Source organism: Hyperolius riggenbachi, chromosome 12 (genome assembly GCF_040937935.1).
Source record: "Hyperolius riggenbachi isolate aHypRig1 chromosome 12, aHypRig1.pri, whole genome shotgun sequence".
In the NCBI taxonomy this organism is placed as follows: Eukaryota; Metazoa; Chordata; class Amphibia; order Anura; family Hyperoliidae; genus Hyperolius; species Hyperolius riggenbachi.
In genome coordinates this window covers 162,989,335-163,006,037 of record NC_090657.1, presented here as the reverse complement: position 1 = coordinate 163,006,037, position 16,703 = coordinate 162,989,335, and the positions used below count along the sequence as shown (strand labels likewise).

At 45.7% G+C, this 16,703-nt stretch overlaps 1 protein-coding gene across 3 annotated transcripts in view; it reads left to right on the top strand.

The window, feature by feature from the left end:
- OSBPL2 (oxysterol binding protein like 2) overlaps positions 1 to 16,703 on the top strand; it is a 227,921-nt gene that overhangs the window by 200,282 nt on the left and 10,936 nt on the right. For all 3 annotated transcript variants that reach the window (XM_068262289.1, XM_068262288.1, XM_068262287.1), the window contains 6 exons: positions 1,027 to 1,124; positions 1,190 to 1,372; positions 4,144 to 4,251; positions 5,836 to 5,925; positions 14,408 to 14,534; positions 16,550 to 16,678. In XM_068262289.1, coding sequence (XP_068118390.1) covers positions 1,027 to 1,124; positions 1,190 to 1,372; positions 4,144 to 4,251; positions 5,836 to 5,925; positions 14,408 to 14,534; positions 16,550 to 16,678 — 735 coding nt within the window. The remainder of the gene's footprint in view (positions 1 to 1,026; positions 1,125 to 1,189; positions 1,373 to 4,143; positions 4,252 to 5,835; positions 5,926 to 14,407; positions 14,535 to 16,549; positions 16,679 to 16,703) is intronic.

Genomic DNA, 16,703 nt, shown 5'->3' with positions numbered 1-16,703 from the left:
GCGGTACATTTTTTTCCAAGAATTTTAGGCCTTCAATTCTTAAGTCTTAACTCACCAAAATATATCAGAATAAAAGCTTGGTAGACATTCTGCATATAAATAAAAGACTAGAACACACATTTGTTGAATTAATTAAATTTATGAATAAACTTTAAAAATTGTGAAACTGTACAAATAAGGCAGGCAGAGAGTAGTCAAAATCCAGGCAGAGGTCGGTGCAGGCGGCAGGCAGAGAGTAGTCTCAGGTACCTGGACCCATAGCAGAAGATCCAGGTGGCGGAGGACAGGGAGGGACTGATTAGCCTGAAGGTGGCTGGAGGAAGCCCCAAGTATGTATAAAACTTTAATTTAATCTGTCTCAGGTTTACTTTGTTACACAGTAGTACTATACATATGCACTCCCCACAGAGCTGCAGAGAATCCACTGAGAATGTTGTGCACATTGAACACAGAGGTGTTGTCTATCACCCATAAACCTGGTTCAGATTGTACCTGAAGAATGTGTAATAGAGGAAGAATCCCCTCCTTCCCCTGCAGAGCACCTGCACATCACTCTTACATGTACCCACAGTTACATTACCTAGGGCCTGATAGATGTTATTTGTACCTGTCTTCTACAAGTACTCTTACCAAGGACTAGTTTTAGTCTATGATTAAAAGTATTAGAGGCAGAAGATCCGCCGGATATCCAGGTAATATCCAGGTAACTGGTATTGTTTAAAAGGGAATAAATATGGCAGCCTCCATATCCCTCTCACTTCAGTTGTCTTTTAAAATTCCTAAGCGTTGGCAGTTAAGAGATGCATTTCATGTTACATACTTTCAATCAACAAGATTGTAAAATGCAAATTAGAGTCAGAGTCGGTGGAATCCTAACCGTCGGAGTCAGTGAATTTTTGTACAGATTCCACAGCCCTGAAAAAAAACTTTGATGGAAAAAAGCATTAACAGGTTGCATGTAAATAATTTAAGCCTGCCTTTCCTGACGCATATTTAATTAGAACCTCTTTCCTTTGGCCTTTGCAGACGGTGGCCGCGTTCGCTGTTTCCGCTGTAGCATCTCAATGGGAGAGGACCGGCAAACCCTTTAACCCCCTCCTGGGAGAGACGTATGAATTAATAAGGTGAGTCCATCTCATGGGGGGCCAGCTCGGGCCTTCCAGCATTACTGACCCTCTGTCTCTTGCAGGGAAGACCTGGGCTTCAGGTTCATATCGGAACAGGTCAGCCACCACCCTCCCGTCAGTGCCTTTCATGCAGAAGGACTGAACAACGACTTCATCTTCCACGGCTCCATCTATCCCAAGCTGAAGTTCTGGGGGAAGAGCGTGGAGGCGGAGCCCCGCGGGACCATCACCCTCGAGTTGGTTAAGTGAGTGTATTTCACACAAAACATCGTAGATCAAGCTGACATCATTATTATTAATTTATAAAGCACCAACATATTCGGTGGTGCTGTACAGAGTGGGGCAGAGTGGAACAAACCTGGGGCATATAGTTATACAGACAATAGTGTACACAAGATATACACACTGGTATATAATACAGAATTGGTAGACATGGTAATTGCAATAAAAAAATTTAACATTGTGAACAAAATGTTTAGGAACTTCCAAAACACAAAAGGGTGAGAGAGCCCTGCCCTTGCGAGCTTACAATCTAAAGGAATAAAAGCCTATGGCTCGGGAGCCAGATGTGGCTCTTTAATGGCTAGACCCATCGGGAAATTTCATAAACCAATGGCTGCCCATGATGATTTGGTAGCGATCACTAAATTATAAGACCCTGTGGAAAACACTATCCACGTCACCAACTGGTGCTCGAAGGTTGCAGACAGGGGTCCTGCTGTGCAGTTTTAGAATTTATTTAATGGACAGGGTTTCCTGCAGGGTCCCTATTTCTTTTCTTGACCAAATCTCTGCAAGCATAGAGCTGCCATTGGTCTATGAGGCTTCCCACTAAGTCTCCTCAACTACACTAGCTCTGGATTTAATTCCATTTCCAAACTGTATCAATTTGCATTAAATTAGCAATTTGCACCAGATTGGAATTATGAGCCTGTCACTGGCCATCCCTAATGGGAGTATGATTTATGCCTATCATGTGGTGTTAGGTTCCTCCCCTCATGGTGTCACCAATTTATCATATTAAATACAGCCATTTACAGTATATACTGGGTATATACTGCACCCAAGCAGATAAAATTTCTCTCAGAAAAGGGGTTTGTGCTAGAGAAATGGGCTTGTTTCCCACTGATGCTATGGAAACCTGAAGCGAGAGGGATAAGAAGGCTGCCATATTTCCTTTTAAACAATACACATTGCCTGGCTGATCCTCTTCCTCTAATACTTTAAAGGTGGCCATACACCAGGCGACTTGGCGGCTGATCCACCATCTAATTAGATTATTATTGAATAGGATAAAAATTGGTGCCGCCAAGTGCTTGCCTGATTGACCATGCGACCAGTTTCGGGCCAAAATTGGTCGGGATGAGCATGAAACCCCCAGGCACTGTCCCCCGTAATGTTCCATGTGACGTCATGCACGCACCTGCATTACTCCGGACAACCACGTGTGGTGCATACATTAATGAAGGAGGCGGCAGCGGACAGGTGATGTATTGGGGGGGGCATGGAACATTAGAGGGGGACAGCATCAGGCCGGCAAGATGGTGGATATGGAGTCTCAAGGCCAATTCCAGATCGATTTTAGCTTGAAATTGATCGGGAATTGGTCTGTGGTGTATGGACAGGCAACAGATCTCTCTCGGATTTGATCAGAGAGAGATCTGTCTTTTGGTTTATCAGGTTGGAGTGAGCTTGAGATGTCTCCCAGGCACCACTGCTGAAATATGCAAATCAACCATTGTTGCCCTTAGAAGCTAAACACACCTCTAGATCCGCTGGAATGCAACGATGTGTCAGCTTGTTAATATGTACAGAGCCAAAATAATCCAACATGCATACAGACTGTTTCGTACTGATTGATTCTCATCAGTGCATGGCATGGATTAATGTGGCTCTACGGAGTAGGACTTGAAACACCCAGAGGTACAGACTAACCAGCAATCTCATGGTGAACCAGAACTCATTGGAATGTGTAAGGGGCTACAATGGTCCAAAAAGCCCCCTTACTAAAATGCTATGGAAAGCAAAAGTTTGCTTTCTCAAAACAGAAAATATTTGCTTCTAAACGCAACAATGGTTGATTTGCATATTTCAGCAGTGATGCACTGGGAGACATCTCAAGCTCACTCCAACCTGAATTATCGCAAATACTTTCTGCTTTGGGCAATGGAGTAGCCATAGGGGGTGCAGAGGTAGCGGCTGCATCGGGGCCCACCCTCAGCCACAGTATTAGGTCTTTATTGGTCCTGTGCTGATAATATTCACTTCTATAGATGATTTGAATAGTAGTGATAATTAACACAGTTTCCCATCCCATTCCTGCACCTCTGACTCTTTGGTTGTCCTTCATTGGTTTTGCTGTGTCGTATCAATTGTTATCTTTAGTATGCTTGGGGCCCCAATGCTAAACTTGCACTGGGGCCCACGACTTATTAGCGAGAAAGCAAACTTTTGTTTTCCATGCAGTTTAGTAAGGGGGCTTTTTGGACCATTGTAGCCCCTCACACACTCCATTGAGTTCTGGTTCACCATGAGCTTGCTGGTAGGTCTGTACCTTTGATTTATCAGAAGATGTATGGGCACTTTAAGCCATAGACCCTGACCAAGCATGCAGATCAGGTACTCTGACTGAAGTCAGACTGGATTAGCTGCAGGCTTGTTTCAGGTGTGTGATTCAGACACTACTGCAGCCTAAGAGATCAGCAGGAAATAAATATGGCTGCCTCCATAAGCCTCTCACTTCAGTTGTCCTTTACCAGCTTGGTAGGCAGTACAGATGCAAACACGAAAATAAATATAAACACGTAAAAAGTGGGTTCATCAGAATGGTTTGTGTATTGTCCATCTGGTAGTTTATGTCACTATGGGGGAAGGCGGCCCCCTCTGCCCTCACATGTGTCACCTAGTCTTTTCATGTCTTTCTATGTCTTTCACTTGATTGTACAGTTTATATTGTGTGACGGTTGAGGCTTCTCATCTCATTATTGTCACAAAAATATCTATTGATCCTCCTCAGACACAAAGACCTCTTCACATGGACGAACCCAACCTGCTGCGTGCACAATGTCATTATTGGCAAGCTGTGGATTGAACAGTACGGAACGGTGGAGATCATGAACCACAGGTAACTCGGCCTGACCCTCTGACCTGTATGGAATGGCCTCTGTATGAAATCATAACCACAAGCAGCAGGAGTCTTCCATCTATGCAGTGGTGAATGCCTCCTATAGATCTCGTAAGCACTGTGAGACCCCCGCTGTGTACGCTGATATCTCATCAGTGAAGTACAGCAATTTTCATTGAAAATCTTATTGGAGAGCTGGGGGGGGATAGCTCCTTGTTATTGATTTCTCCTGTAAAACCCAGGATGCAGCAGAGGGGGTAGACCTCTTTGTTACTGCACAGAGGCAACACAAAGAACAGAAAAATATGTCTCGTACTGCTTAACAAGGCAGAGCTTAGAGGTTCGTGTTATGCCCATTTCTGGCCAAAAGAGGGTGGAAGAACTCCTATTGTTTAGATCAGGGTTTCTCAACCAGGCCTCCCTGGAACCCCAGGGTTCCTTGAGGACTCTGCCAGGGGTTCCCTGGCATTTTCCGCCATCGTGGGGGAAGTATAGTAGAGCACATTATAATAGGGGGTACTGTAAAAAGAAGCACTACATTGGGGATCAGAATAATCATGAGCACAGTATAATGAGTGGCAATATCATAGGAGTTAGTGAAATTTACAGCCTCACCTACTTTTAAAGACCATGCCTCCTGGCAAAATAAATGCAAGAGTTCCTTGAGATTAAAAAATTGTTTGCAGGGGTTCCTTGAGACCCAAAAGTTATTTGCAGGGTTCCTCCAGGGTAAAAAGGTTGAGAAAGGCTGGTTTAGATTGTGTAATTTACATACATTAGAGCAGAATTGGAGGGAGGAAGATGATGATGCCCCTTGTCCGACATTTGTCCAGTTTACCAGTGTTAGTGCTTCCTCATACCTTATCGTTATTCTGAACACCGTGATCATGTGAATAATCTGAAGTTTTGAAAATGTTGCTGGAAGGAGCTGTTACACATCCTGCCCACCTGATCACATGACAGCACTTCACTTTTTTCTGTCCCTTCCTATATCCCTGATCACATGATAGCACGGTTCTGTTACTCTTTAGTTCTGGCCCCTCCTTTTTCCCTGATCATATGATAGCACGGTGCTGTTACTCTTTAGTTCTCGCCCCTCTATTACCCTGATCACATAACAGCACTGTGCTGTTACTCTTTATTCCTGGCCCCTCCTATTACCCTGATCACATGACAGCACGGTACTGTTAGGGCCTGTTTCCACTACACGCAGATTGGATGCAGAAAAACTGACTCCCAATGAATTACCATGGGCCTAAACGTGATTTTTCTGATGCAGGTTTTCCCATAGGCATTAATTGGAGTCAGTTTTTCTGCATTCATTCTGCATCCAATCTGCGTGTAGTGGAAACAGGCCCTTACTCTTTATTTCTGGCCCCTCCTATTACCCTGATCACATGACAGCACAGTACTGTTACTCTTTAGCTCAGTACTGTTACTCTATAGTGCTATCTTCTCCTGTTAACCTGGTCTGCATTCTCCTGGATGGCTATCTGAAGCCTGATGTAGTGTACTTACAGATTGGTATTATATGGTAGGTTTTTGGAGCTAATAATAAGTTGCATTCGTGTGCTTTTGTTTCAGCACTGGAGATAAATGTGTTCTGAACTTCAAGCCTTGCGGCCTGTTCGGGAAGGAGCTGCACCGAGTAGAAGGTCACATCCAGGATAAGAAGTAAGCCCTGAACTAGCTCAGATTTCTGTGTAACCAACATTGTTCACAAGCAGGGTACGGTATGTTCTGGGGAAGTGGGGCTCAGCCGGTACAAGTTTTGCCTGGGGGGCCCTGCCGGGTCCTAGTTAAGCACCTGGCCGTCACAGTGAGTGGTGAATGTTGCTGATCTGCATACTTCTTAAGACTGCCCTCTACAGAAATGTCATTAGCGACTGATGGTGTTTGGAATGATTAAATACTAGGAGCCACATTATAGTTTTATTCCTTCCCTAGATGGCGCCGGACTCTGACGCCACGGCCACAGGACCTCCGGCCCTTTTTCTATTTTTTTCCATAGTCTCCCACCTTTGCTCACCTCCGAGCCCCTCTGCCACCGGGGTGTGGGGTGGGGATCACGGGCATGCTGGTCCTGTCCTACTCCAGCCAGTGGGTTCAGCTGATCGGAGCGTCGGCGGTTCAGAGCCCACATGCTCTGCGATGTAGGAGGTGCCACTGCAGAGGGAGCCGGGGCGTTCTCCAAGCCTACTTCTCTGCTTGCTGTCGGGCCACTGCTCCTTCCCACAGATGCTGCTAAGTGTCGGCTCCACTCTCCTTCACTGCCGCCGACAGGAGGCACATCGCCGCTGCACATGATCTCATCAAGCAGGCTGCAGCTGATCAAGCCCCAAGGAGACTTCCGGGCGCTGCTGTCCGATCCAGCACCCAACGCCAGCAGCCAATATTACTGCTGTGCTGGCCACCTCTAGGCCAACCCACTCCCCGCCACTTCCTGCTCGGCTACCCACGTGGAGGAGCTCCTCACTGCCAAAGCGGCTCTGCTGGCCACTCCAGAGGCAGCCTCCACGGCCGCTTCCAGCCTGCTAGGCCACCCACGTGGAGGAGCTCCTTTCCTCTAAGCTCTCCTGCAGGCATGACACCACTGATGGGGCCACTGCCAGGACGATCACCACATCCAGCCCTCAATAGCGGCCACAGGGATACTGCCTCCATCTACACCCCAGGCTGGCATCACCACAGGGCCACCCTGCCTCTCATGGGACTCCGGCACAAAGGGGGATCCAGTCACACACACCCTGCTGCTCCAGCTGTGCCAGATCGGCAATCAAGGTGCTGCCACTTCTGTCTCCGCAGGGAGACATCCAGAGGCCCAAGCACGCGGCAAGGCCATTGCGGCCATTCCTGGATGCACTGCACTACAGCCAGCCACTCCAATGATGACCACCTGCACTGGATCAGGCCTTAAGCCTGAGCCTAATCTTTGCATGTATGGCCACGGGGCAAGAGGCACGGCCAGGATTGTCGCTTCCCACCATCCGCACTGGACCAGGCCGTAAACCTAAGGGCTAAACTTCTGCAAGCATGGCCTAGACTGTTATTCTCCACCTCTGGGGACCCTTGGACTCTCTAGCTATCTCTCTCCTATCGCTCCTTCTTCTTTCTCTCCTTCTATTTCACCACCTGCACTTTCCAAGACATGCGGTGGGGTGTCTGTAATTGCTGCAGAGCAGTTGAGCGCCGCATAGAGTGTGGCAGCTCAGCTCGACATGGCACTCAGATGGACCCATCTAGTCAAATGTATTTTGTAATGTGCAACATGTAATGTAATATGATGACTGCTTATATATCACTGCAACTATCTTGTATATTTCTATGACTTTGCTGTTACCGTACCATCACCGACCCTGTATGTGCCAAAAATAATTCCGGGTACAACCCCCGTTGTACTTGGCGAAATAAATGATTTTGATTTATTCTAATCGCGAGGTGAAATATCTTTGGCATCTGAAGCTTTGTGATCATTCACCACCCCAGATTTTCTTGTTCTTTTCCTTTCTGTGAATCTGCAAGGACAGCATGTTGCACTGTAGGTAGGGTTCATTATTCTCTTCTGCTCACTGCGTCCCATTAGTAGTGTGTGGCATGACAGGCTGGCCCCGAACACTCGTCATTCCCCCCACACACACAGACGTTCTCTTGTCCGCCTTCGGCTGATGGACAGCGCATCTGGACTTGGCTCCTGACTACAGAAAGCCACCTCGGAGAGACAGATGAGATCTCGCACTGCCAGAGCCCTGTGCCTCCTTGTTTATTTATGCCAGTTCACAATCCACTTCTCCTGACATCCCCCTGGAACACTGCAGCCCCAGTTGAATTCATTGTACGACTTTGACTATCTTATGTAGAGCAAGTGCTTCAATCTGTTTGAACACTCTTAATGGGCTCAGAGGAGACTGACACTGCAAAGACGAGAGAGGAGCAGAATATACTTCCACTGCTGCTGAACTTGGCATTCATTAGAGGGGGAAAGATCCTGAAACCTTCAAAGCGTCATGGAAGAACTCCGCTTTGGCTTGTTGTACTGAGAGGACCACATAAGGAAAGGGCAAGTTGGCAGTCTGACAAGAAGCAAGGTTGAGAGGTTGCGGCTACACTCAGGGAGCAAACCTGATATTGCCAGCCGCACCCCCAGATTTTCATCTTTTTTTTTTTTTTTTCCATCAAAAATGTTATATTTTATTTAAGAAGTAACAAATAATAACACAATATAACAATATTGTATAAATGCAGAAAGGTAAATACATTCAACATCCACTTATAGCGGGAATGTTTTCACTGAAATTACTTTCAGATGTCGGCTGCACTAAAGGCATCAAATGCCGACATCTTAACAAAGTCTCTGTATAGCTTTTGTTACCTGCTCTTATCGGAGACCACTGTGCAGAATCTCCTTCTTCTGATCCAGACTATAAGTATCTAGTTTCTAATACCCAACATCTGGGGTATGAGCACATCCCGCAGGGTAATCATTCTTATAAACTGTCTAAACAATATGAACAATACAAAGCCGTATATAATGACCTAGACAGGATTTATCCCGCCCTAGCTTCACCTCAGCAACTAGCCACAATAAGGACACTGTCGCTGTTGGAGACCTTTGGCTCCTGGTGGCTTATACTTGTAAATTCATCATCTTCTGAACCTCCTTGGACCTTTAGTTAAAAGCTTTTAAGGGGTTACAGAATCCAGTACAATTACACCACAGTAACCTTTGTTGGGACAGTTGGCCAGCAACCAGCAAACGCTGCAGAGACATTGGCCAGTTTTAGTTGGGATGAGGGATGAGATTAAACAAATCAGGAGTCCACATGCATCCAGTTATCATCACATTTACTGGAAAAGGAAGCAGGAAATCCACCTGCTTCAAGACTGCAAAGAGGCCAAAATTAATGTTCAGGCAGCCGTCCAAATATCACTGTTTAGTCACTCATTGCCAGTAATAAAACTAATATTGAACAGTTACATGAGCCAACAAAAGCACAGTCGCTAAAAGCAATGAAATCTCGTGTATCAGTGGCGACCCAAATCGATTCTGTTAAAAATAAAATAAATCTGTAGAGACCTAATCTCATCAGTCCTTTAGTCAGGTAAGTGGGAGGTAAAGGGAAGAGTTGGAACCCCAGAGGATGGAGTCAGGCCTGATCTCAGCAGTCCTCAGTCAGGTATGTTGGAGGTGAAGGGAAAAGTCGGCACCCCGGAGGATGGAGTCAGGCCTGATCTCAGCAGTCCTCAGTCAGGTATGTTGGAGGTGAAGGGAAGAGTTGGCACCCCAGAGGATGGGGTAAGGCCTGATCTCAGTACTCCTCAGTCAGGTATGTTGGAGGTGAAGGGAAGAGTTGGCACCCCAGAGGATGGGGTAAGGCCTGATCTCAGTACTCCTCAGTCAGGTATGTTGGAGGTGAAGGGAAGAGTCGGCACCCCAGAGGATGGAGTCAGGCCTGATCTCAGCAGTCCTTAGTCAGGTAAGTTGGAGGTGAAGGGAAGAGTTGGCGCCCCAGAGGATGGAGTCAGGCCTGATCTCAGCAGTCCTCAGTCAGGTATGTTGGAGGTGAAGGGAAGAGTCGGCACCCCGGAGGATAGGGTCAGGCGTCTTTTCAGTGAATGTCGCTCACTACACACAGACTCCAAATCCCAAGCTGACAAAATGAGATGAAATTCACAGAAACATTTTGAGATTTTCAGGTTTCTCTTAAAAAGCTCATCCTGAATTATTTATAAAAGAGACAAAACTTTCACATCTTTTTGGAGCGAAAAGAGCCGACAAAGTCCCTTTCAAACCCTTTCTGACAAAAGCCAGCCTGAGACCAGCGCTTAAAAAACGAAAACTCTTGAATTTCCGCAACAAAGCTGAAATACTGAGAATGGCCCACAGTGCTTGAGTGCTTACAAAGAAGCAGCAAAATTCTCCAAATTTGAAGATTTCTCTCTGGAATTACTGACAGGACAAGCAGAATGCATAAAGGTTAAACGCTAACTCTGGGATTTAAATATTAAGTACTCCATGGTATAGTCTGCCTTATGGCAGTAATCCTGTATGTCTTGGATAGAGACTCGCATAATCCTGTATGTCTTCTCCACATGTGGATAAAGGCACTGGACGCTGATATGTAAAGAAAAAGTCCACCTATATAGTATGTAGTAAGCATACATCTTGCAGTGCAAACCTTTCTTTATTACAAACAACATAATAGGAAATATGTGTCTACTCCTTTTTGGTGAGTTATGGACAAACAAAAATTCTGTTGCCATGAAACTAATAAACTTTTCTTGAGCATAAATGCGACAAAAGGATATATTAGTTCAGGGGTATAAAAACCCAATCACGTAAGGAGCCAAAATCTACCACATAGTCTTAAGTAGTGGGACATATTGGTTATTAAGATTTAACATTCATTGAACCGTCTCAAGCTAAGTGGGGTATCTATAGCAAACATGAAGGGCTCCTCCCCCTTACTCAGCAGAGTAGTGCAGCAGAGCACCTGCCCCAGTGCTGCGGCAGAAAAGCATTCAAGATGGAATGTGGCCCAAGTCAGAATGCCAAGCTTCCCCCTCCCCCCATATTCTTTTTGGTAAAATGCCAGATGAGGGGCTTTGCATCCCCAGAGGGGGCCACGTGGTAATTTTGCTGAGGGGCCCCACGGGCTGTTGCTGCACTCCACCTCAAACTGACAATATTACAACCAAAAACACTGTCACCTGTGTGCTGCTCTGGATGGGAAGGCAGTGTGCTGCTGACGTTACTGCTTACAATGATGAACATTGGAAGCTCTGGAGGGCCCCATAAAATAGCAAGGAGGGCCGCATTCAGCCCGCCTGCCTTGTGTGTGACACCTGTGTATTTCAGGAATTCATGTACAATGCTTTGCTACTGGAATTGCCCTATGAATACAAAAGACAGAAAAAGCACGTTGGTGGAGGCGCCCGAGATATGTATTTTTTTTAGAGTTGCATAGGTGTAGAACAAAAATAAAAAATTAAAGCTATAATAAATAAAGGAGGTCTCTTACCTCCAAGGAAGACTCATTGGATGGAAAAAGGAGTGTTTATTATAATAAAAACGGTTATACTGTAGACACGTTGTCTACAGTATAACCGTTTTTATTATAATAAAGACTCCTTTTTCCAGTTGATCTATGCGCCCCTGCTCTGCATGGCTGGTGATAAGGTTATCTGTCTTATTGACCTGAGGAAGCGGGCTGTGTCCTATGAAACACGTTGTCTACAGGATAACCGTTTTTATTATAATAAAGACTCCTTTTTCCAGTTGATCTATGCGCCCCCGCTCTGCATGGCTGGTGATAAGGTTATCTGTCTTATTGACCTGAGGAAGCGGGCTGTGTCCTATGAAACACGTTGTCTACAGGATAACCGTTTTTATTATAATAAAGACTCCTTTTTCCATCCAGTGAGTCTTCCTTGGAGGTAAGAGACCTCCTTTCTTTATTATAGTTTTAATTTTTTATTTTTGTTCTACACCTATGCAACTCTGAAAAAAATACATATCTCGGGCGCCTCCATCAACGTGCTTTTTCTGTGTATCCTCACCACCGGGACAGCGTAGCCTACCGGTGGACAGGACCCAAGGAGGAGAGCGACCACCTGGTTCCAGAGTGTCCGGGCAACCGAGCAGAAACTGTCTTTTTCCGCATGCGCATACGGTGGGTGCAGGACTGCAACCTACTTTTGTAAGAATAAACTATTCACACATTTATTTCCGAAACCATCATTCTACGATACTGCACCATACGGGCTCCCGGTCTCACCTTCTACATAGGTCAAGGACAACCCTCTCCTGGTGAAAGGACGACCCGAGACCAACACAAACATACAAAAGACAGAACATAACTTTTATTGTATCAAAGATAAACGGCCCTAGTAGACCAAGTGACATGTGAGAACACATGAGAATGGTGTATTCATCAGCCTGAACAATGTAGATGGCCTGCTTGTATGTTGCCAGTAGAAAATGACCAACTGTCAACATATACTATACAGGAAGTCCGCGACTTAAGCTATGTTCTCATCATGACGTGCAGAAGGCCGTGCGATCAGAACGCAATGTGTACAATCGCATGCCCTCTATGCCGCTATGCCACGTGCTGCTGATTCCATTCATTACAGTGAATGGGTCAGCGCTGCGCTTGCAGGCAGAATGCATGCAGTGGTATGCAAGCACATCGTACTGCTGCGCAGCACCTGTGATGTGAACGGCAGAAGGGCTGTCTATGCATGTTGCACATCATACGTGCTTCCAAATGCGCATGGAAGCGCATAGTGATGTCAAGGAGGCCTTACAAACACCCGACTTACAAACAAACTGCTGATACGAACGGCCCGAAAATGGGAAATTTGAGTTTGAGGGAACAAGTCCCAAAACATAAACTGGCAAAATGACATTTTGCTGTGGTACACTGAGGGCACAGGGGGACAGAGGTGACACAATGGGGGGCACAGGGTCCAGAGTTGTATGTATGTGTCTTTGTGTCTGAGGTTCGCCTCAGGTACACTTTAAAGGACACCTAAAGAGGGAGGGATATGAAGCTTTAAAGGCAACCTGAAGTGAGAGGGATACATAGGCTGCCATATTTATTTATTTTTTAAACAATGCAGATTTCCTGGCTGCCCTGCTGATCCTCTTTTTCTATTACATTTAGCCATAGCTCCTGAACAAGCATGCAGATCAGGTGTTTCTGACTGAAGTGTGACTGGTTTAGCTGCATGCTTGTTTCTGGTGTGTCATTCAGACACTACTGCAGCCAAAGAGATCAGCAGGGTTGCCAGGCAACTGGTATTGTTTAACAGAAAATAAATATGGTATCCTCCATATCCCTCTTAATTCAGGTGTTTCTTATATGAATTTAACTATACATTGTGTATTGAACCTCAGTGTTGAACTTGGATGTGTATTTCTGGTTCTGCGTTCTCAGTGGACCAAACTATTAATTTGTAGTAGTTATAAAGTTCCAGCATAGCTTGCCCATCATCCACAATCCAAACCTTATGTTTATAATCCTATTAGAAGGTACTTGTCCAGTAAAGAATCTATAATGCACATAGAATACACCATTCACAAGACATTTGGGACAGATTTGTTCTTGCCTACAAAAAAAACCCCAAAAACAAATTGATCACGTTGTTCTTCAGTCTGACTTTTCTGGAATTATGTATGTATTGTCCAATGATCTGTTTAAAGGGAACCTGAGGTGGGAGGAATAAGTATTTATTTCTGTTTAAACAATACCAGTTGCCTGGCATCCTGCTGATCCTCTGCCTTTAAAGTGGAACTGAAGAATTAAAAAAAAAGTGTTTCCCTTACCTGGGGCTTCTGCCAACCCCTTTCAGCCTTCCTGTCCTGCGCCGGTCCTCCATGATCCTCCGCTCTCCCGCCGCCAGCTAGTTACTAGGAACTTGTAAGTCAACGGTAACTGTGCCACGTGTATCTATCTTTGCTTTCTTGTCCGCAATAGCGTCCTGCGCTAATAGCAGAAGGCTATTGCGGATGGAAACACAAGCAAAGATACGCATGGCCAGGGCCGCGCAGGCGCAGTTACCATTGACTTACAAGTTCCCGGTAACGAAACTAGCTGGCGGCGGGGAACAGAGGATCGTGGAGGACCGGCGCGGGACAGGAAGGCTGCAAGGGGCTGGCAGAAGCCCCAGGTAAGGGAAATACTTTGTTTTTGTTTTTTTTATTCTTCAGCTCCGCTTTAATCCATTTAGCCATAGCCCCTGACCAAGCATGCAGATCAGGTGTTTCTGACTGAAATGTTACTCGATTAGCTGCATGCTTGTTTCGGGTGTGTGATTCAGACAATACTGCAGCTAAAGAGCTCAGCAGGGCTCCCAGGCAACTGGTATTGTTGAAAAGGAACTAAATATTGCAGCCTCCATATATCTCCCACCTCGGGTTCCCTTAAAATATTTCCGCTCTATTCAGAGAGCAGCGATTTCTGACCTGCTTGTGTCTTCTAGCCTCTTCTCCACCATACTGCACAGGAGGAGGTCTGAGGAGACATTCAGGGGTCCTCAAACTCCTAAGATGAATGTCTTTCTTATAGTTCTGATTTTGTTTTTTGTAAACTGAGGAAACATACAGCTTATTCTGTATTTTGATCCCTGATCTGTGTTTTCACTCTCTTTTCAGTAAGAAGCGGCTATGTATAATTTATGGGAAGTGGACGGAGTGCTTGTGGAGTGTAGATCCTGCCACATACGAGGCATATAAGAAGTCGGACAGGAGAGGCGGGGGCGACATGAGGAGAATCCGACAGGTGAGAGCTTTACCCTTACCGAGGAGGGGGCAGTAATAATGTGTTTGTCTCATTTTTCACCATCTCAAAGTTGTTACCAGTTCAGAGTATGTTCTCACAGCTCCATGTTAGTCTTAGATAAGCATATTTAGTGGCAGTTACTAGTCGTTGCTATTGAGTCAGTCGCCAATGTGACTTGACTGACAGCACTCTGCAGTGCAGCAAAGTTTGCTTGACTCAGGGCCGGGACGAGGCAGAGGCAAGAGAGGCTCCAACCTCAAGGTGCAGTGAAGGAGGGGCGCACAACTCACTCGGCTATCATTTCCCTATTGTGTTTGATGCAGAAAGAAATAAGAGGGTATGCATGGCAGTGACTGCAAGCCAGATAAGTAGTGATTAAGGTATTGGGGGGGTTGGGGGCCCTGGAGCGCCTCTTAGTGTAATAGCAATCAGTGTGTGATGGCTGGGGTGGGAGGGATGGAGGGACACACTTTGGTGTCTCAGCCTTGGGTGCTGGAGGACCTTGTCCCGGCTCTGGCTTGACTCTCTGTACAGCCCTCCCTCTGCCAGCCTAAGGGCCCGTTTCCACTACTTATAGATATGTGCCTGAGACCGGCAGGGAAACCCTGCCTATCCTATACAGTAGCCTGTCACATCTCTGCAAGTGACAGTGTGCGTCCCACAAGAGACACATCGGCTCAGTGGGAACTGGCGCTAAGTGCCGCTGTGAAGGGGATTACAGAAAGCAGATTTCATGACATTATCGGGTACTTACAAACTATATATAAACTTTCATGTAATTATTTTTTTTACAGCAAAACACACAATAAAGACTTGTTTCCCATTTCTTTATTGCCAGCACAGTTATCTTACTTGCTTGATTCATCAAAGTAATGTCATCTGTAGAAAAGTCACGACTCCCCCCAGCTCCTGAGAAATGTGAATACATAGTTATGTTATATCCAGTTAATTGGTACTGCTTTTCAGTGAGGAGAATGATCTCTCTTCTGTTTAGTCACTGAATCCTGCACCGAGAAACTCTTTGCTGTGCTTGCTCAGTCTTTTCTACAACAATTAGTGATCACAGAGCAAATTGGGGAGCTGCTGGCTGCCGTGTGACTCATAAGCCTACCAAGCAAAGTGAAAGACAGTCTATTCACCCTTTCAACTACCTTATATTAAACGGTTACTCATTCCTAATTGCTCTCATGGTATGGCTAATCTTATGGAGGGGAGAGGAACTTTTGACCACAGTTCTAGTTTAAGCGTATTCCTGAACGGTCTACAGTGCTTTTCAGTCTTCCTAGTGAATGGTGATAAAGCGCAAGTCAACCCAAAACTTAACAGGGCAAATTGTGTTACTGGTTAGGTTAATAAGTGAATTTAAACAGTTAAATGAACCAACGTGCTGGATAGAATATGTGCTTCATGGCCAAATGTGCTTCTAAATGCAGTACACCTAACTCCCTCTCCTCTCTGAATTCAGCTGCCGAACAGGTGAATCAGGAGTGGTCACATGATATCCAAGGTTAGAGCAACAAGAGGATGCCTATAACTACATTTCCCAGCATCCCTGTGTTACATTAGAAACCATGTGTCCCATATGGGGGGGGCGGGACATCACAGGAAGTAGGTGTTATGCAGTAGGACATCTGCTTTGATAACAGGAAGCTAAAGGCAGGAGCTGTCTAAAGCCTGTTGTATAGCCTAGGTCAGTGATCTGCAAACTTGTCTTTCCAGCTGTTAAAGGAACTAGAAGTCCCACAATGCATTGCAGGAGTCAGACAGCCACAGTCAAGATTCATAAAGGCAAATGCATTGTGGGACTTGTAGTTCCTAAACATCTGGAGAGCCAAGTTTGCAGATCACTGGCCTAGGTGTATAGCTGCAGGCAAGCACAGCTACACAATGGCTTTTGTGAGGTGAGAAGTTCAGTTCCAAGGTTTATATGAATGGACCTAATTGCGTTGTTTGGTTTTGGATGTACTCTTGAGCGTATTTCTCAGCCGCCTCTGTAACGTTTGTCTTGTCTGCAGAATGAAGAAGCTGTGAATGCAGACACTGATGAAGCTGACGACATGCCAGAGGTAGAGGAGACTGTGCAGGTAATACCTGGCAGCAAACTACTGTGGAGAATCAGCGGACGACCCCTAAACTCATCGCAGGTCAGCACACCGCCACTTCAGTTGT